Genomic DNA, 21503 nt, shown 5'->3' with positions numbered 1-21503 from the left:
ACCTCCAAAAAGAAGGACTAAACTAAGCAGGAAATCTTGTTTTCAAGGGATTGAAGACATTGCAAAATGTTTCTGTAATGAGCTCAGTCAAAGTGGAAGTCTTTCAATATGTAAAAGAAAGAATGAAGAGCTCCATTGTTAACCACGACAACTGGAACTCCATAATGAGACCCTGCTTGCTTTAAAACAAGGCAAACAACACACTCGACCCAGTCTTTCCTTCCTGGTTTCTCCTAAAACCTTTCCCACTGCAGACATCAATATTTTGAGCCAGGCCTTTCATGTGGCTCATGTGCAGAGCTCACTTCCAGACCTATCTTCCTAAACTCCTGTGCTTTCTCAAAAGAACTGAAATGAGATAACCCGAGACGGGTTACCTGAAGCTTGGTATCTCATCCAGCACCTAGCAGGTAAGTAATTAGGGCAGAATAGAAGCCACCTAACCCTGGAGCAGCCATACTTATTGGAATTTATTTAAATTGCCAGATCCCCCAGTATAAAAGCATATAAAAGCTCTGAGAAACACAAAACACACTGTCACGCATCAACAACAAAATTCCATAAGATCAATTAGGGACCTACTCTCACTGTGGAGCTGTGGGAACTCTCATATCACTGCTACCAGGAAAAACAACTGCCCTAATTTATAGGCAGCTGTTAAAAGGAAAAGCTTGTCAGAGGACTGGAAACGCAAGCCAAATGAACTCTTCAAACGCAAATGAAACCAATTAGGATTGTGGAGTTTGCGATTTTCTTTTTTATGCAAAGTCCTTTAACAAGTCCTTTGAAGAGCGGTGATTTATATTAATTACAGTTCCAAGTCACTGCAGGTTTAATCATTTCTAGCTGTAAATTGCCAGCTATTCAGACACTTCGTGCCTTCTAAAAACCAGAGTGGTATATTCAATTAACTACTCCCCACCTCCTCCCCCCAATGTCCTATGAGTCCTCTTTGCACAATTGGGTCATCTTTCAGCAGTCATTATTCACAGGTCCTTGATGAGAGGAAAGCAAGCACGCTAGAATCCACTCATGCAGCAAAAGGCAGATGAATATCCATTTGCCAATGACTATTTCTGGGGACTCATCCTCAAAGGATGAAATTCTGTGTAGAGTGCCTTTCAAAGTATGGTCATTTCAGGAATTACTGTGGGACCCTGGCCTGAAAAACAGCCTGGGCTCTCGTTACTATCAGCTGTTAGAGTACATAAAAAGAGTTAAAACATACTAAAACCACTCCTAACATTACCTTTCTGCGTAAGCAACTGCTGCAGCTATTGAAGTGGTGTCAGATAATTGCCTTTTAGGCTACAGTTGAGTGGTGATCATCTCAGCAGGTTAACCAGCTTACCTTGGAGCAGCAACGTTATACAACGAGGTATCCTACAGTGCAAAAATACGCTCTTTGTTGCCAATACTGCAGACAAAGGCATTACTCCAGAGATTACCTATGCTGCTAAGTTTTGTAGAGGACCGTGAACCTGTTTTTTGGACTGGATTATAGTGTTATTAATGACTGTTACATTCAACTTTAAAGGTGACAGCCCCACAGCAGCAGGATCTGTACAGATATAAAGAAAAAGCCCACATCCTTTGGACAGGCAAAATTACTTAAGGCTGAATGATTTATGTCTTAGCGGCCAGTGTCTCCTGCATTTGTTACTGCTTTCAGATCTTCAGAAAACTGGCACCTTGCCTGACTCAGATTTGATTTATTAGATCACTTGAAGTCTGCCCCTCTTCCCCATTTAAATTTTATCTCTCCCTAGATAGCTCCATTCCCTTTCTTTGCCACACGCTTGTTACTTTAGATACTTGCTTCAGGTGACCCAAGTCAAACACAAGGACTTATCAGAACTTAGATAATATAGTGATTTTTAGATTAGCACCAACTCAACTTCTGCATTTAAGACAGAATATATTTAGATGCCTAATTTCTGCTTCTTACACGCTCTTGAGCACTGAACGAGTAATTTCTAATATGAACAATCATATCTATGTCATTTGTACTGGTGGAACACGAGAGCCTGCAGGACTCACAAACGGCAGATACGCCTCAGGACACTGACTGATGAGCTCTGGTGACTGCTCTGGCAGTTTAAGAAATCACAGTTGAGCAGAAAGTTGATGAAAAAAGTAGTCTTCAGTGTTTCAGAAGCATTGGTGCTGAAACTGATGTCTAAGGTTAAAGTGTTGAGAAAAGCACCTTTAAAGAAAGATGCTGGACACTGTTCTGAAGAGCGGGTAATGCACCTCCACATTCCCTTCCGTTGACAGATTTGTAGTCTCAGCCAGAGAGAAGTGGTAGTTTCTTAAACTGCTGCAGCAAATTCATGAAGGGCTCACACCTCTCAGTGCATCCTCGCTGCCAGCTCTTACACTGGGAGTTACTGATAAACAAAAATCTGTATTTTAGCAGGGCGGACAGCTTATTATTCAAGCTGATATTTCAGCACTACATGGCTGTGATACATTTTAGAAGTTCAAAGGATCAAAAGCATAAGTGATAATCTTTCTTTTCTTTTTTTTTCCTCACAGAGAAACAGCATGAGCAGTAATTTATGAAAACACAAGCAATTAGGAAGCAGAAAAGCAGCATGCTGAAAGGAAAAGCTAAAAAAACAAAGCACAGAGAACATGCAGACAAAGAGACAAATGGTATCTGTTTCCCTTTAGAACAGTTTCAAGGGAAACAGAAGGTGACTCAGAAGTTTATTCTAGATTCAACAGATGTTTGCACAGCCTTCTGATTTGCAACTATAATACCTTTGCTACAGATAGTACAAGGAAATGAGGTTATGATGCTCAGAAGAGAAAAAATGTATAAGAGAAAACAGAAGAGGGGAAAAAAGAAAACTGTATTCAAGTGCTGACTTTTCCAGCAAGAATTTACCAATACAGGAAAAAATCTATACCAAAACCCTCTGCTAACCTCTAACTTGCAATTGGCTGAAACTGCTCAACCAACGGATTCAAACTGTAAGCAGTCAGGAATGCACAGTTTATACTAGGGCAAACAAAAATGCAAATGTTTTGAGTAAGTGTATGACATAAGATATTTATGCTGGCAGTGCCACACAAGCCAAATGGAAATTGATTATTCTCACAGATGATGCCACCTGCAAACTGTAGGGTATCATCAACCAAAGCTCCAGCTGAACTGCTATTTTCAATATTCGGGGGTTGTACAACTGGGCAATGTTACAGTAACACAGTTTATAGATAAAAAGCACCCTAACGTGCAGCAAGACAAGCATGTCTCTTTCACAGGGCTGAGCCCAAGGATTTTCTTGAACACAACAAACACAGCAGGCCACGTCATCTGTGTGTCTTCTTACATAAATAAATCCCAAGTCATTACTTTTTCAGCATTCAAGTCTGTATTACCCCAAAATAACTACAGTCGTATTTAGTAAATATTATAGCATATCAAAGTCTTTGATACGTATATACAATATGAACTTTCTATGAAATGCAACTATGTGGCTAAGAGCAATTCAGGCCTCAATGATAACTTCTATTTCACCCAAACCGGTAACAGTTAGTTATTTAACTCTCACTACACTCTATTCATGCTGTAAGAAATTTTTATTTTTCCCCCAGCTAATGCTCTAAAGAATGAAATCTGTAAGATCAAAGAAGGAATCGAGCAAGGACACAACAAAATTTTATTCGGTAGCCTAATTGGTGTTCCTACAGATGAAATAAATGGAGGCACATTCACCTTGCAGTTAGTAAATACCTTTAAACCCTGAGCACCTAGAATTAAGTTTCTTTATTGATAAAAAAAGTATCAATAAAATTAACTGGCCAGATTTTCAGAACTGTGCAATATACGCAAATTATTCAGAAGTCAACAAAAGCTGCTCTACTGCTCAGCTTTGAGAGCGATCCTATCTTTATGTAGAAGTCTAATAGCCAATACTTCACTTGCTTAAGCACCTTCCGTTCTTCCTCTCCAGCTATATCTCTGCACGGATTTCTAACGCAGCAAACCAAAACACACAGTCATCCATCACTAGGCTCCTGCTACAACAGAATGAAAAGAGAAATCACTCACCAACTGCTGAATTAAACTCTGGCAGATGCCTTGCTCAGTAATGTAACCGCTACTGGGAACTAGAGCTGTATTCATTAAACAAATGTGTATGTGCAATATTTTACTACCACGCAGCCTTTCCCAGCTGCACATTTTAATAGTAGCCTTTTTTAATTGAATACTATGTATGAATTTCTCGGAGGAACAAAACAACCATAATTTCCAAATCAGAACGCTAACAGAATTATATTAAGGAGTAAGTCCCATTAAAACCTGCTAATAAATTCTCATGGCAGGAAGTTATTTGCAGAAGGTTTTAAAGGTTTTATTTATCAAGTAGGTATGTCAAAAAATAGCCACTAGCCTATCAAGATAATTTCAAAGATCAACAGTGGTTTTGCTATTCATAAAACAAAAGATGAAAATTTATATTCATGGTGACATGTACACATGCTTGCACACAATTATTACACTGACATACACATGTGCATACTTGTCTAGATTTTTTTTTTTTTAAAGTCTGTGAAACAAGGGCAAACATTTTAGGAATATGCTGTCCCTAACTATAATCATACCTTATATTTTCTGATTACCAAGGTAAAAGCAAAGCGTAAGAGACTTCATCATCCTTACTGTGCTTTCTTTTAAGCTTTCAGACTAACATTTATTTCATTTAGCCTCCTAAGACAAGACAATATACTGCAAATGTTGAAGAATAAATAAAGCTGCACTGAAGAACTCTAAAAAAAAAAAAAAAGAAGTTCTGGAAGAACTGAGAAACTCTCAAGAATCAGTAATATTTGATTGGTAACAAACCTCAGCATCACCAAACAGAATCGTCTGTGGGTAAAAAGCTATTGTTTATTTGAATAATAAGCTAAGGATTCTATTAAAAAAAAACAGTAAACCATAATAAAAAACGAAATAGGGTTCCTATCACTTCCAAAGCTATCAAGCCCGTAATTTAACTCCAGTGTAGGAGTACTTATTTTATGAGAAAATGACTGCTAATTCCTCCTTTAGCAGTAATTCAAAATAGTTCAGCAACAAAATGCTAATAAAAAAGAAAACATAAAAAAGAAGTAAAGTGAAAGACTGATTGGAAAGCAAAAGAACAACTGGATTAATGTACCTCACAGATAATTAACCAACTATGCAAAGTGGGAAGCAAAATACATTGTTGAGAAAATAAAATGTTTAGTTCCTCTAACACCTTCAATTTTCCAGAAGAGTATATTACATTATTTCCTATTCTATAATAAAAGACAATCTGTTAGGCTGGTTATGCAGAGCACACATCACAAGGTATGAAGCTCTCCAAGACGGAAATCTGGTTTTAAAAAGCACAGAATTAAAATCCACTTTTCCGCTGAGAGAGAAGAATGTGGAGCAATTTGTTCATTAGAAGATGCTTAATCTTCAAACCCATCACGGTTCAGCATTAAGTAAATCTGGACCAGTATCACGGTTAGGTCAAAATCACTGTCTTTCTTCCTCCTTTGTGAATCACTGAGCCAAGAACAACATATGTTAGAGATTAAAACAGGAGGTCAAGATAGCTGTAATGTGTACAGTGTTTTACCCAGTGGGATATGAATTAGAATTTCATGCTCTTTTTGTTGCTATTGTTGTTTGAAAATAAATCCTGACACACAGTCCGGAAAAGAAAAATATGAACAATACAGCAATTTATGCAAAAAAAAAGTGGAAGAACTTGAGATCAAAAGATCATAAATGTTCTCTCTAATTATTTTTTTCAAAATTGATTTACTCTTTGCATGTTACTAAAGACATGGAATTTTATAGAGGGACAGCAAAAACTGAACAAGCAAAAAGCCAGAAAGCCAAAAATTAACAATCAGTAGTAAATATAACTATCCTCTCCCATCAGCTAGTAAAAGCATATCAGGTAAATTTGACTCCATTCCATGTATAGGCAGCACTGATTAGAAGTTTGAGGCATCAAAACTATTTGAGCAAGGGAGAGAGAGACATATGGCTGGTGTGGTGTTTTGCTTAAAACTGTTTTTTAAAAAATAAAATAAAATTGATTTGGCTATGTCGTATGAAACTGTCAGAAATTCTCGACATCATTTATTCTAATTTCAACTTCAGGATGGACTCAAACCTTCTCAGTGACAGGGACAAGTACAATGAAAAGTGAATCAAGGCAATTTTACATCTAGCATTCACTTCTCCGTAGGTTGTCTCTCATCCTGCAGTGAATAGACTTGCCTGCATGAAATCTGCGTATGGGTAATCTTCTCCCTACTGACATCAAAGAAACAAATGCTGTTAAGCCTCCACAGCTCTGTATTATTTTACACTCAAAGACACTCTGGGAAGACAGGGGTTTTCAAAGATGCTGCACTGCTACAATCTCTTTCCCCTGTCCTCACCAGAAAACAAAATGATTGATCACAGCAACCCCAAAGCGAAATCATTTCCTTCCTATGGCTGCTAGTCTCAGTATTTCACCAACAAGAATGGCCTGCAGTTTCCTAGTAGTTATTTTGTGCTCAAAAGACTTTGATGTGCTTTGATGAAAGACTTAGGTACTGCAATTTTGGGGCTGCTTAATTTAACACAGTGTTAACAATCCAGTCAGCCTAGTCTACTGTAATACTAGTTTTGGAGAAACTTGCACTGGAAATTAGAGGGGTATTAGAATGTAACAGAAGTAACTGTATCCCCAATATTTTATGGCTATACACATTCAGACTAGTCCCCAAATGTATTAAAATTACAATTTATACAAGTTGATTTTGAGAAAGGTTACCTATCAATAATGGGCTGATACCGAATACAGATACAAGAATAGAGGTCTGTAGGTTTTAGCAATGAGTTCTGCCTAATTTCGACATTACAAACCTGAAAACATCTGAAGTACGACTTTTTTCCCCCCCCCCAGAAATCTGACTTTTAATATAAAGGCCCAATTTTCTCATACCTGCCTCCTGGGCTTCAAACATGACACAGCAACCAAACTTTTTTCAATATTTCATTGTTAGGTTAAGATAAGATGAACTGAGGGGAGGATGGAAAAGAGAGACAAAAATCTTGTTACCTGAAAGCCACAAAAAGATTACTGCATTTCAGGAAGACAAAAAGAGACAAAATACTGCCTACACAGGCACATAACGCATCTATGTCTGCAGCACACAAAGCTAACCAAGGTGTGAGAGAGGCTCTGCACTGAGGCTCTACATCATCGCTTATGAATAACTTCCTAGGCAAAACTCATGAAGCCTTAATGCTCTTGGTTGGGTTGCTGACAAGATTGACACTGATCTCTTCAACAACAGAACACAGAACTAATTCCTTGACTAGAAGCATCGTTGTATGAGATGCCTTCAGCATTACAATGTCTACTCCTTGGCTACGAAAGAAAAACGGTCCTACTGGTATCTCTTTAATCCTTCCTTTTTTTCAGCAAAATATGACCCTGTTACTACATAATTAGTTTCAGGGTATGCTTATAAACAGAGGTTCTCAATGTAAGAGATCTTTATTAAAATATCCTTAATATAATAATCCTTTATTACAAGAGGTTTTTTTTTTTTTTATCCCAAAAGAGATACTTCAGAGAATACAGCCCATTTATTGCTGCTTTGCAACAATCTCTCTTTACATCAGAATTATGCTTAACAGATCAATGATGGCCACTTTCCATCAGGAAGACCGCTTGTATCTATTTCTCGTTCTGTACAACTGCTCAAAACACCGTATCTGTCATTACCCCTTCCTTTTCAGAATGTTTGATTTTACTATAACATAAAACCCTGCCATAAAAACAACTATGGCATGACAGTCGTTAAGAAGGGAAGTGCTTGATTACAGAGCAGCAGCAAAAAGTCTTAGGCAAATATATTCTTACTCACAATACTGTAACTAACCTTTAATGATTCTGTTCAGCATTTTCAATATGTGACACTGAAGCGAACATAGGGGTGGGGAATCTGTCCACGAGAAAGATGGGCAAGGCTCTAAGGGAGGTCTCAGAGAGGAAGCAGTTGGGACTACAAACCATGAATGTAAAGATGTGTACAAAGGGATACGTTCAATCACCGACCATGAGAAAATAATTATTCAACTGATCCTCACAGTTAAAGCTGCTTTCGTTTAAGCTTTGAGCAGTTAGGAGCATTGTTACTTACCAGCTGTATTTCAACTGCTGTCACAGGCCTGTGGTTAAGCAACTGCAGCTTTTCTGCTCTGTTTAGAAACAAAGAGTAAAACAATCTGCATTACTACATAATTTGAGGATCCCCCCAAACAACTGTTATGATGCAAATACATTCCTCATAATTTAGGGATGAAAAGCCACTGCCAAGGAGAATTCTGACAGGGTCTGCAGTGTGGTTTCCTACTTTAATTTGCATATTTTAAAAAGAGCAATTCCTTGTGTGTTTAAACATATTGCTGTTGCCACCTATAGTCTAAGGTGGCAGGGCAAAGGCCCTTAGATCATTACAGTACAAGCATTAACAAATATGCACTGTTATTTTGTTAATTGCTGCACAGAAATGCGAAACAACTTGCCAAAGATCACAGAATCTTTTACTATGAACAAATGACCACAAGAACAATTATCATACCTAAAAAGTTGCCATCCATCCGTCAAATGGCAATAATTTATTTGTTCTCTTAGCACACAAGAATTGCAAGGTTAAAAAAAAATTAGCTCGAAACCACAGAGTCATTTGTACTGTCTGCAACCCACACAATTTATGCCAATGCATTTTTTCTTACGCTATTACAATGGGCTAAGGCCATACTGATGCACTTATGTCTCTGGGCAAAAACAATGGCTTCGAGTCCTGTGTTCCCATGCAAACCCTGCTTCCAGTTGTGTTTCTACAACTGGTGGGAATCATGCAGCAAACCAGCTGGGGGACTGAGGTGGACTGTAAAGACAATCATAGCCCTCACAGCCCTCTTCTTCCTGGTTTGTTTTTAACTTGACTCACTGCAGTCCCATAAAAAGTGGTATAGCCACAATCAGCATGGCAGCAAAGATACAGAAAACGTCAAAAAAACAGCCACAACAATCAACACCTAACCCCAGTCACAGCCGGGGTTGTAAGGATATGTCACGTATCGCAGTTTTAAAGACAAGGGACAATTCATTAATATACAGTAACTCAAAACCCTTGGTAACCTACCCACACACTATGGCAGAAAGAATTCAAATTTGCAGTCGTGGGCATTTACCACAAAGCACTTCAATCCGATATCAACCTCTTTTACTGTGATTTTAGGTATGAACTGTGTTGCATCTGTATTTTTAATGCTTGGTTTTCATTCTCCTCTGCCTATTGGGGGAGGGGGAAGACAGTAAGATTAGTCTGGCATTGGTATTTAAACACAAAACACTTTAATATTCAGGGAGATTGTTTAGCACCACTGAAGCCAGTGGTAAAATTCCTGGCACATTCAGAACCACGATTGCACTCATCCAGCCCCACTGTTTGTCTGGATTCTTTTTAGCCAACATCAATTAGCTCTGCTTTTTCACCAAGTAATCAAGAGATCTCACAAGTTTCCATTTAAACACTTTGACCATTAAAACAGGAAAAAAAATAGGTATGAGGCAGAAAATTTCGCTGACATTTAAAACCCTTTTTTTTTTTTTAAGATGTGATCAAACAAGTATTTGCCTGAAATTCAAACCACAACATTTGAGCAACAGCTTTGTAGCCAAAAATTATTCCTTTTACACCCTACTGAAATAGAAATCATTCCAACAGCAAAGTCAAAAACCAACTGGCATATGCCAGCAATGCATATTTCATTAATTTCAGAAGCTCAAATCATTGACATTGACCACATAATAGAAACATGGCCAATGATCTCAGCTGGTCTTTGTGTTTTAGTGCAAAAAAGCACATTCATACAGCACTGCTGAGGATACAACGAATGTTTAAAAGGGAACACAAAACAGTAACAGACAGGTTTTCTGAAATATACAACTACAGTGTAATAATAAGACATGCAAAGAGAATTGAGCCTGTATTTTCTGGGAAAAAGCTTGAATGAATAATACTCAATATATATGCGTTCCTAGCAGCCATCTACGTTTACGCAATACTTTGTCACACACGTTTGTGTGTCTAAATGAGAAGTGACAGTTAACACATACCATCTTCCAGCCTGTGTTATAGCAATGAACCACAGTTCTGAGGAATTCAAGCTTGAAATGTCTTATTATTCAAAGGGCATCTTGAATGTGTACTTACACTGATTCTTTAGTGTTTCCCTTTGGTTCTGTGGGACCCGTGGGTGGCTTTGAAAGGAAACCTTAGAGCTCTCAGGGTAACACAGATGCTGTAACTCCCAGCCCTGGGCTCTCCCGGGCAGGCCTTTACAACCAGCAGCTCAACGCCCGTGTGTCTGGAGATGCTCCAGAGATGCCGCCTCATTTCACGTGGCCTCTGACACCGGCTGCCTTTGAAACCTAACACCAGCTATCAGATCCGAACTTTGTAAGGCACCTCGATACTTTATCATTCATGTGTGTGCACCAGTAAATGCTCAAAGCCCAAGGTGTTTACGCTTGTCAGGAGAAGCCTTTGACAAGTGACGCATTGCTTCGGTGTCTGCACTGAATCTAATACTTAAGACACCGAATTTAATACTTCTGAAGGCTGTCAGCTGACACCCAAACAGAGTAAGACCCTTCGCTTACCTACCCAACACACAGAACAAGCAGCATTAGAATAAAAATTTCCTGGCTGATGTCCCCAGAGTGACCTGAAGGAAAAATCATGTACTACCAAAGACCGGATGAGCTAACGGACCTATTTTTACCTAAAATATCCATGATTGCAAGTGAGTTGGTGATGGGTCTATGGGAGACTGTGGCTCAGTGCAGACAACTGCTCTGCTGATACCAAACAATGGACTTAATTGTATTGGAGGGTTTTGTGATGTGTATTTACAGCCCTTGAGAACAGCAAACAGCTCCAAAGAGACAATACCATGATTGCTGTTTTTCAACAAGAGATCCAGCCTCTTGGTGACAAAACCAAAGTCCTAAAAAAGAAAACGCCATAGTAGGCATTGTTACATCCTTTGAAGGCTCCATTAAATAATGGAGAAAAGGACTGTGTGGCCATGGACCCTGTCCAGGACTGCTCCTTCCTCCCTGGGACTTTGTAGCGCCCTGAGAAGGATCTGTCCTTCCATTCATGAACCATACGGTACACCTAGGCAGCAGAAATCTAAGATGATGCTGGGGAGAAGGTCGTTTGTGTCAGCTACATTATAAATCAGTGTTTTAAGGGCAATTCCTCCTGCAGTGACTACATCCTCTCTTTTCTCCTGCAGAATAACTGTTTACATTCTCTTCTGTATCCTGTTAACAAATCCATTGGCAGCACGGGATTTGGTCCTGAACTCTGAATGCTGTGATTTTACAGACAACACAAAAGAATCAGAATTAGTCTAGTTACCCAGAGATATTCATTTGGTTTTGGAGAATCAAGGATGAAAGCCAAATATGCTTCCATTGGTGGGAAGCAGTCAGTGTGCTGCCTTTGTTTTCCCATGCTAATCACTTGCATCTATTTATTTAGCAGCTTGATGTTTACAACAAGAGACTATTAACAGCATGGCTGACTTTAACACTGAGCTGAGAACACTGCTGTGTTGGCTGCCTTACTGTCAAAACCAAAGTATTAAAAGCTGCTGCCTTTCGCTACTGTTATAAGCAAGGAAAGGACGAAATAAAACCCTAACATTGACACAAGTACAGAAAACCTTTAGCCCAGAGTTGAAATTGAGAGGTCATTTAAGGAATTAATGGGGAAAAAAAAATACTAACCCTACCTGCATAAAATTTTAGCAAGACATCATCACAGACAAAGCAGAAATCTTAACAAAAGTAAGTAAAGAATATTAATTACATCTTCAGCATAAAAATAACCTAATTCATCCGATTAATGTAGGAAAAGTTTAGTGCTTTTTCCTCGAGAGCTAGGAAACTGCTTGTTTTGGTGCATGGAACACTTGACAGAGACACAGAAGCTGGTGTTCTGGTCCTGGCTTTTGATGTTATTTGCTTTATGGTCCCTGGCCAAACACAAGTCTGTGCCTCAGTTTGAGACATCTAAGACAGATAACATTTGCAGCTGTCACAGGAGAACTATGAGGATACCTATTTGTAAAACACTTCCCCCTCCTCCTAAAGCCCTACTTACAAAAATAGAATTTTATGCTCACTGTTTAATGAATTCGTACTTCATACAAGTTTCTCACTGCACCGTACACTCACATACGGCCTCTGAGACCAGAGCCTTTTTAAACAAGTCTTTCTTTGCTTTTGCTGGATGACACACCCCAATACAATCTCAAACCTCCTCCAGATCCTCAGACAAAAAGATAATAATAAAAAAAGTTATTTGACTTGGAGATACACTTCTTCATTTTTCTTTTTTTCAGAGCGATACCTTTGAAATTTGTTGCCGACAAGGTTTCAGAGCCAAATAATCAGGATCAAAACACCACAGTCGTACTATGCCTGCGCTAAAGAACGCAAATCTTACTTATCCAGAGCTATTTTAAAACAGGTAGAGCTCCATCTTGTTTATTACAGAAAGATTCCTGGCAAAACAGGCAACAACAGAAATAAATTAAAAGCAATTAATTAGTGAAACTGTTCATGTTTCCTGAAGACAAGAAATGGAAGCAGAGTAAAAAAAAAGGTCACCTCTCAAAGGCTTATCTGCTTATAAGCCATTAACGTTATTATAAATTATTAGGGAACAGGTAGAAGTTATACAGTCAGGACAAACTGATCTCAAGAGTATTATTTCAGCGAAGATGGTATCATTCAGAATATTTCCAGTTTGCAAAATGCATACAGAAGAAAGAACGATAATTTGCAAGTACGTCATTAAAGTGTGTTATCTGAAATATTTCATGCCTGGTTTTGATCTGCAAAGCTCCCTGCTGGAAAAATGACTCAGAGCATCAAAAAGGAATTAGCAGCAGGGCATTAAAAAAGAAAAAGCAGATAAATAAATGATGTCTTTAATCTGAAGGTGTTTGAGTAGGGGTTGAAGGGTTTTAGAAATTATAAACACTAATTAACACTGAAAAATAACATTTTTTTTTTAGCCAGGTTAATACTATATAGTTATGATTTAAGCAATGCATTTGGTTTATTTACATAGAGCTTGAATGTGATGACACAGAAATGACCAACTATTCTGTAACAAACGTCTGAAAACTGGTACCTAGCCAGTTAGTTATTTGCTGATCAATCTAAATATCATTCTGATAACAAAGATGTAAGTTGTTTTATTCTGACAAAATATGTGAAGGTGGCAAAAGAGATAATTGACTGTAAAGGAAGTCATGTGGACAAATACGCTGATACTAATAGGGGTATACTAGATACAGGTAGATACGTTCGTTCCCTTCTGCAATGAAGAACAGTAACATTTTATCTTCTATTGTATGTTTAGTAAATTCCCAGCTACTAAGATTACTTAAGAAATACCAAGCATGCATGTGTGCAAGGCATGAAGTTACCTCTGCTCACTTGGGAGGTCCAGCTCTTCCTGCTGTTTGTACAGAACATAGAAATTCACTCCAAGTGTGAGATCTGAGAAGCTCTGGTCCTAGCTCTTCTTCCTGCCTGCAATTTCTGACCTTCCCTACACACAATGAAAAGAGTGACTAGAAGGGTACTCTGGGCATACCTTTGCAGCACACACACACAAAAACCCCTAAAGCTCAGTGTTTCTCCAGAAGACTGGAATCCTCAGCCCCCAGTGGGAGCAGCAAGCAGTGAATCACTGCATGCAACAGGACTCAAAGCTCAGTACTCACTGCACTGATTTTTTTCCTGACACTGGTATCAAAAATTGACTGTTGCAATCCAAGTCTCTGTGCACCAGGGATTTCTTGATAGCACGCACATAAATTAGAACTTTTTCTATCAGAAATAAGCTTAAAGGAAGGCAGATGTTGCAAGCCTGCACATGCATCAGTATCAGTGCTGACTGCACTGTTTTGCACAGGCACAGACATAATAAGCCTGAATCTAGCTCATGCTTCATTACACCTAAAAAATGCAAGGAACTTTTCCCAACTTAGATGAATCCACTTTTACACCTTCTACAGCAAGCGTATTTACACTCATGTTCATTAAATAAAAAGGATAACTGTTTCATTCATCTAAGCAGACGGTGAAACATATTTTCAGCATGTTTCCCCTATAATGTATGTCTTTGTATCTTTTCTGGACTGCCTGGATTTTAGTAACACTGGTTGGAACATGAAAGCTCTTCATTCAAGAGACAAATAGGTAGCAAAGATGAGTGATGGGTGAAAGTCATTTTCTCACGTAAAACCAAGATCAGAGTTAATTGTCTGTGTGCATATTCTTACAGGACCTGCCTAGCAAGAAATCCCCAAATGGGGATCACCGCTGTTAGGTTGAGCAGTGCCTCCCCGCTTCTCAACCACATCCAGCAGTAGCTGAGACTCAACTAGTGCCAAGATCAGCATTTCCAGCTGAGGGCAAAATGAAACCGAGTGGGCTTTGGGACACACAAAGCTCAGGCTGCTGGAGGCAAAAGCGTGCAGAGTTATGGGAGAAGAAAATGGATCTGAGGTCCTCATCTGAGGGGAGATTGTAGGAGGTGAGGACGTATGATTACCACGTACTCAAGGCCAAAAAAAGTTCACCCAGAAGACAAAAACCAGTCTTGCGTTCAAAATCACCTTGCATATTTGCATAGACAGAACGGACAGCACATTGATACAGTGCATATTAAACTCAATTTCTAAAAAATAATAAAAGAAAGTTACATACTGTTGTGCAAATTAAGACAAAATCTATCATCTCCTACCAGCAGTGAGCCAAGTATTTCTAGCATTTATATTTTAGCCAAAATCTTGTATTAGATGTCTTTGTATTGCCCACTTCTATCTACTGAACTCCTAGACCGTACATAAATATATACACACATATATTTTGATTATCTACGAACAAAAAGTAAGTTTCTAGTAAGATCTATAGGCATAGCTAAGAAGAGAACAGCATTAGTGCCAAGATACAGCACACAGAGCTAAAAAAAAACACACTAAAACATCTGTGACCGCAAAGGCAGATTCATCCAAAGAACGTATGCTTTTCAGTTGCTGGGAAAATTATAAAATAACAGCAGTGTACGTTAACAGTGTATTTTATTACTAACCGAAAACATCAGATCCATAAGGCAAATCCTATGGTCTTGTGTCAACCAAGACAACTCCTGTAAAATCTGGTCTGAATCAACACCACAGGATTTGGCTTATTGATGAGCAGCCCTGAGCTGTGGTCTGCATAGTCACGGCCCCAGTTTGTGCGCGGTCAGCAGAAACATACCAGGCTCTATTCTCCACACGGGTTACCACTGAACGTGAATGCTGGTACGGTCGTCCAGGATGAACTGGAAGGGCTGATAACTGTATCTGAACGCAAAAAATGCTACAAAGAATTCATTTGAAATATGTAGATTCAGTGGGAAATACAGTCTTTTTCAAGACTATTAGATGATGCTGTTATTAAACTAACACCATCCTGCCTTTGGTGTTGAATATTCACTTTGAAAGCTCTAGAGGAGACAAAAATTAGAGTGGAAATCATTCGGTCTTTACTATCCTCAAGGTTTATCTTTGTTGTAGATTTTGGCAGTAACAAGGGAAAATACTTTCCAAAAGTACTACTGATTTTCAGCTCAATATTTCCTTGAATGTGTTGATTTAAAGACAAAAAGGGCAATGCTTATGCCCCATTTTTAAAATTTAAATACGCAGTGAAATTTGATTAATCCCAAATTAGATCCAAGGCAGGTTATCTGTAACAGGAAGAAGTACGAGAAGAGCCAATTTGCATTTAACTGCAATTACAGAGCACAAGTTTAATAAACGTTCTTTTCATGTGATGCCATTCACACTACCTTAAAAATATGAAACCATTCCAGGGACTAAAACTGGAAAATTAGCTGCTAGTGGCACACTCTCTTTCCAAGTACAACATGGCTTACTGTACTGAAGCAGTAGCCAAAGCTTGAGGCCTTAACAAGGTAATATAAAATTCACTATGATGTCAGTTCAGAGTTTTTCATTTAAAAAGAAATCCCTCAGTTCTACAGTTTCAATTTCAAACTAACTGATGACAAGCAAAATCCCTGCGCTTTGCCATACTTTACTGACTACATCAGTCAAACACACGTTTAGGTATCTTGGAAATTGTTCCATTTAGCAAGGCAGCTATCCAAAAGGTCTAAGTCATTTTTACACATTTATTTTTAAAATTTGAAATTTGCCTTTTTGTTTTTAAGGAAAACTGATTTTTTTTTTCTCCCTATTGTAGTGGCGAGAAGAAAACATCACAAAGTAGATGGCTGTCAGTGGAAAAGATATGCTGTTTTGTTAACCTGGTATTTGGAGTAGCAAATATCAGCAATAACAGAAACAAAAGACTTCAGGGGTGAATTTACAGGATCTGCACAATTTGCCAGCACAACACTATCACCTCTGTAACTCTGGCCAGAGCATCCAAGGACACCACGTGTAGGCTGATCAGCGGGCATTATGCATTGTAGGTTTGTAGGAGGAGGGCAGGAAAAAATGAGAATTCACTTAATCAAAAGGTCCGTTCTTTCAATGAATGTGCACCAATCCACAGCTTGTTGCTTCTCTGGACAGTGTCTGGTCTTTCTCCACTACCCAGAAATTATCCGATACACTAGCACAACCTGGTGCTGGAGAGCTGCAATAACACACTGAGCAGGGCAAGTCAGCTCACCACCCTTCTTCCTCCAACATGTTTTTAGACACAGCTGCAAACACTCCCTATATTAAAAGCCCCATATCGATCAACAATTTTCCAAGTCCTTGTATTAGAAAACAAGTTGCTGAGCCTAATTAACAGCAAAAGCACACTGCTTAATTGTTTTCTCCTCGATTAGATGCAGAGTCATAAGGAATTTGAATGGCAAAAGAAATAGTCTAAGACGTTGGGCTATTTCTGACCAGCAATGTCTATTCCTCTTGCAAGGAGAAAACAGAAAACACTGCTGTCCCCTTACCAGAGACAGGCACTAACTATCTTGAGTCAAATCAGCTACCTTCAGCAAACTGTTACCAACAAAGACAGCATGCGAGCACCTAAGAGATTAAGGGAGAGCACATCTCTTTCAACGCCTTGCCCAGAAAGGAAGAAGCAAAGACAGACTCTGGAGTTCATTACTTTTTGTGGGAGGAAAAGTCATTATAGCGGGATGACGTAAGCAAGGTCTTGAAGAACAAATACTGCAGATTCTTTCCTCTTGAAGGGGAAGAAAGCTCTCCACCAGCTAACTGGAACGAAATCTCAAGTGAAGCCTTTTATACAAATTCCACCTCCGTTCCAGAGAATGGAATTGATTAAAGCATTTAGCTTTTCATTTATTTAACAACAGAGCGGTGTTGAAACAGTCTTGGTTACGAACCAACGGGTAGCTCAAGATTTCCTTGTAGGCATTAATATTTTAGGCCATTTAACATAAAGTGAGTGCATTATAGAGTAATTGTGTACCATATGCTTTCTGTGTTTTGGTGAGAAGTGGCTGCCAGATGGGCTTTGATACTTATAGCTTGAAGTGTATGAATGGAAAAGATTAGAAGAAACAAGAAGCGCCAAGATCACACTAAATTCTGTTTCTTATTTTGTAAAGTACGTGACAAACATAGTGCTGGCAAGTTCTTTGCCAGATGACAGATATTAACTGTAAGTAAAACTATAAAGGATTCTCAAGAAACCACGGTACAATCTGAGTTCTGATAAGCCATAAATCTGTAACTTAAACTATTGGTTTGCTCTTTGCTCTCACCCTTCTGCCATTACGCAGAAGGGAAGTACTTCTTTTTGCTTACCTTACAGACTCTGATTCAGAGAAAAAGGACAGAGAGGATGACACCTAAAACCAAGGGCACTTCCTGACATCCATGGAAAGAAGAAAAAAATAGTCAAAAAGCTCATTTAAAGTTTGTAACTATTTCAACCTTTGCAGCAGTGCTATTCAAGTTCACAGAACAAGCAGGCAAATACTTCGGTAGATCTTCTGCAAAACAGCTCGGCTGTAAGGGAGACTGCGAGAGATTCTGTAGCTGGAATTCTGTGTATTATGACCCAATGCCATGTAGTGCTTCATTCTCAGAGACACCATAAATCAGATGGGGAAACGAGGCAATCAGATGCAGTCAAGGTATCTAACATGATAACAGAGCTCCCACACCTTTTTGTATGAGTTAACCCTGAGGTCCTGGTCGTATTCTATCAGAGAGAAATGTATATTAGAACAAAACCAACATTTATGAGACTTTTATTCATAACTCATTCAGCTACTTCTGAAAAATCCTATTCTGTCTTTTTAGCTCCCCCGGCTTTTTGTTCTATTTGCACCATTCTGCTGCTGCTGCCCTACACATACAGAACAAGCTTATTTCACTTCCAAGATGACAGGTCTCTTTTTCAGTACCAGAAATCGAGGATGCAGTAAGTACTTAAAAAAATAGTTTGTTGACAATTTTAATCTATTCTCATTTCCATACAATCAGCTCTTTGCAGTAAACCGAGTATTTTCTCCGTGCTTGAACACCTCAATATCAGAAAAGAATTAGATTAGTTCATAAATTAGTACATAAATTAGTATCCTGCTGTATGGAACGAGCTACAAGAGGACTAGACAGTGACGTACTGACCTGGCAACTTTTGTTCAACAAAAGAAAGCACTTACAGGCAAAGTTACAATACTCATGACACAGCTTCCAAGTACTGGCTTCCCTATATCAGCAGTGAGAGCGATACTGCGATCAGAGCTGCTGATATACTGAATGAGAGTATAATGGTTTGTTGAGAGAGAGCACTGAAAAGTCAACAAAACAGCTGACTGAATCTGCTTTCTATTCATCTACGCTCTGGACAGGATAAACCCTTGCATTGTAGCACTGCTCTCAACTTGCATTTCTTTTTGTGACACAACCAAACCAGTAAAAGCCCCCTTCTCAGAGCATGAGCTCCTTACAAGTACCAGCAGAGAAGAAAAATGCAGTCAGTGTCTATACAGCATAAGCTACTCCTTCATGGTGAAGAGGGAGTCATTTAGAAGCAACTAGGTCTTTGATTTCTGCTTTAAAAATCAGATGACTGATTAAAGCTATTCAAGCAAGTAGCTCTCTGATTAAGTTTTGTTTGGGCCTGATTATTTGCAACAGGCTTCACTTACACTCCGAAGAGATGTTTGAGAGGATTAGGGGTTTCAAGCACTGTGAACGTGCATTCACACCCCTGACAAAGGGGAAAAATACCCTCTGAATCCTCGTGAAGGAAATCTTGCATTTTCTGTGCAGGACTTCCTACAATAAGAATAATGAAACGTATGTTCAGCTTTACTAAAAACTGTAGGGGGGAAAACGCTCAACTGACACAGTATTTAGGTAACTGAAACGTGTATCTCAGCAATCCTACTGGGCAAGCAGCCCAAAATGGAACATCTTAGTTTGCTAAACACTAATTAGTATAATCCCGCGAGAGGCTCTGAAGCAGTTGGAGTTCAAAAATCCAGATAAAACTTAGCTTCAAAAGCACATACTTCCCATAGACTTATGTCAGGATTTCATTTATTACCTCCCTGTAATACAGGCACCTTTTTGCCTCTTCAGAATGGATGCATTTTCGTTTAAAGAAGTTCATAAAAAATGAGAAGAGTGATAATAAGCTGAAGTTTTGTTTAGTTTTTGTTTGTGTTGTTGTTGGTTTTGTCTCCCCACACCCCCCTTCAAAACCCATTTACAACTTTACAACTTATAGGTTCTTTCTCAGAAAACGTCTTATGAATTCTACTTTATGCCTGGACACAAACACGCGTAAGGAAATATGAATGCATTCAGTCACTGATCAGTGAAGGGAAAGAAGTTTGGATGAATACTTAAAAAAAATGACAGAAAATAATTAGAATACCTTACTCCAAACTAGACAGATTATCACACTGTGTATGTAAGGATCTTTTAACATTCCCGTTAGTTTACACTTCTGCTCAAAGGCATGTCTCTACTTACTTGGTCAGCTTATGGCCTTTCATTGCTATGAGGAATTCTTTTACGGTCTCAGGACTCTGGTATCTACACGGTGTTTTTGATATGTACTTCAGTGTCTGCAAAGAAGAGGAAGAAAACATACATTATTCCACAGTTACTACTTTCTTCCCATGCTGACTATGAAACAAGCTATTTTTGAAAAGTCTTCTCAGTACTGCTCAAAAAAACTCAGCATATCATTTCAGGTTTTGGAGCTTCCTTTTTTTGCCCACTTTTTCAGAAAAGTATGAAGCGCTGCCATAGGCAACACAGATCACTCACACTTTTCTTTATTCAGCAACACTATACTGATATTTGCTGAGGGAGTAAGGAACAGGCAATACATAACTACAACTTTATGTAACGGAAATTACACTAGTACTTATCCAGAAAGTCTCAGTGAATTCAATTTACAATGACATGACCCAACTAGCTCATTACGCACCAGGCTAGAATGACAGCTTTGACTGTTCCCTCTGTGGCTTTGGATAGTCATTTACCTGGGCCGTTCAAGGCCCAGAGTTACCTGCTGAAGAGTACAGGAAAGGAGTAATTCCTAGAATTTGATTGCAAATTTGAATGAAATACCTTCAGGTGATGCTAAGATTGTGATTAAGACACACTTACAGCTGCACTAAACAGTGTCACTCAGATTTATTTTTTCCTTTTAAAACCAACCAATTAGATTAATAGCTATCTTAAAATGTACCAGGTGTGTATGGTCATTTTTTGTTTGTATTTACAATAATACTTGAGAAAAGCTGAGGATTATTCATCTTTAAAACCACGTTACCTTCTTCGAAGTTTTAATGAAGTCAGTGACAGGGGTAGAATGCCAACCCATAAAAAAAAAATATCATTTAAGCTGCACAGCACTAGCAAAGCCTTTTCAATCTATGGTTGTTTTCATCTTTTATACACATATTTGGCAATGCTTTCTTAAAGTTCATAGAAGCAGGTTATGGGTTGTCACAAAAATCTGCAAGACTACTGTAGATGTTCAGGTTTTTTTACAGGTGAAACTTATCAGCCTCGGGTAACAGTTGCAACAGATCTGCTTTGTTTGTTTAAAACAACACACCTAGCAGACAGATGATACTTTATGTAATTTGACCTGACCAAATAAAAAAATGGCAATAAGTCTCTACTAGAAAAAAACCAAACACTCACAAACAAATATCTTTTCACGGGAAGTAGCTTAGAAATCTTCCTAAATGTTGCTTGCATTAGAACCCAAAATGAAGAGTTGGAAATAATGAGAAACAAAAGGAAAGTCCAGGAAATCCTTGCATTGTCTGCACTGTGTGCATCAGCAACTGAAGGATTTGAAACAGCATTGTCAAAGCCT

At 38.6% G+C, this 21503-nt stretch overlaps 1 protein-coding gene across 1 annotated transcript in view; it reads right to left on the bottom strand.

The window, feature by feature from the left end:
• The window catches only part of CRCP (CGRP receptor component), a 31374-nt gene that overhangs the window by 1739 nt on the left and 8132 nt on the right, over positions 1-21503 (bottom strand). The window contains exons 4-5 of the mRNA XM_035559132.2: positions 20138-20232; positions 8197-8254 (exon numbers count right to left, since the gene is read on the bottom strand). Of these exons, the coding sequence (XP_035415025.1) occupies positions 8197-8254; positions 20138-20232 (153 nt within the window). The remainder of the gene's footprint in view (positions 1-8196; positions 8255-20137; positions 20233-21503) is intronic.

Source organism: Cygnus atratus, chromosome 20 (genome assembly GCF_013377495.2).
Source record: "Cygnus atratus isolate AKBS03 ecotype Queensland, Australia chromosome 20, CAtr_DNAZoo_HiC_assembly, whole genome shotgun sequence".
Classification (NCBI taxonomy): Eukaryota; Metazoa; Chordata; class Aves; order Anseriformes; family Anatidae; genus Cygnus; species Cygnus atratus.
The sequence above is the reverse complement of the archived record's forward strand: the minus strand, read 5'-3'. Positions and strand labels throughout refer to the sequence as shown.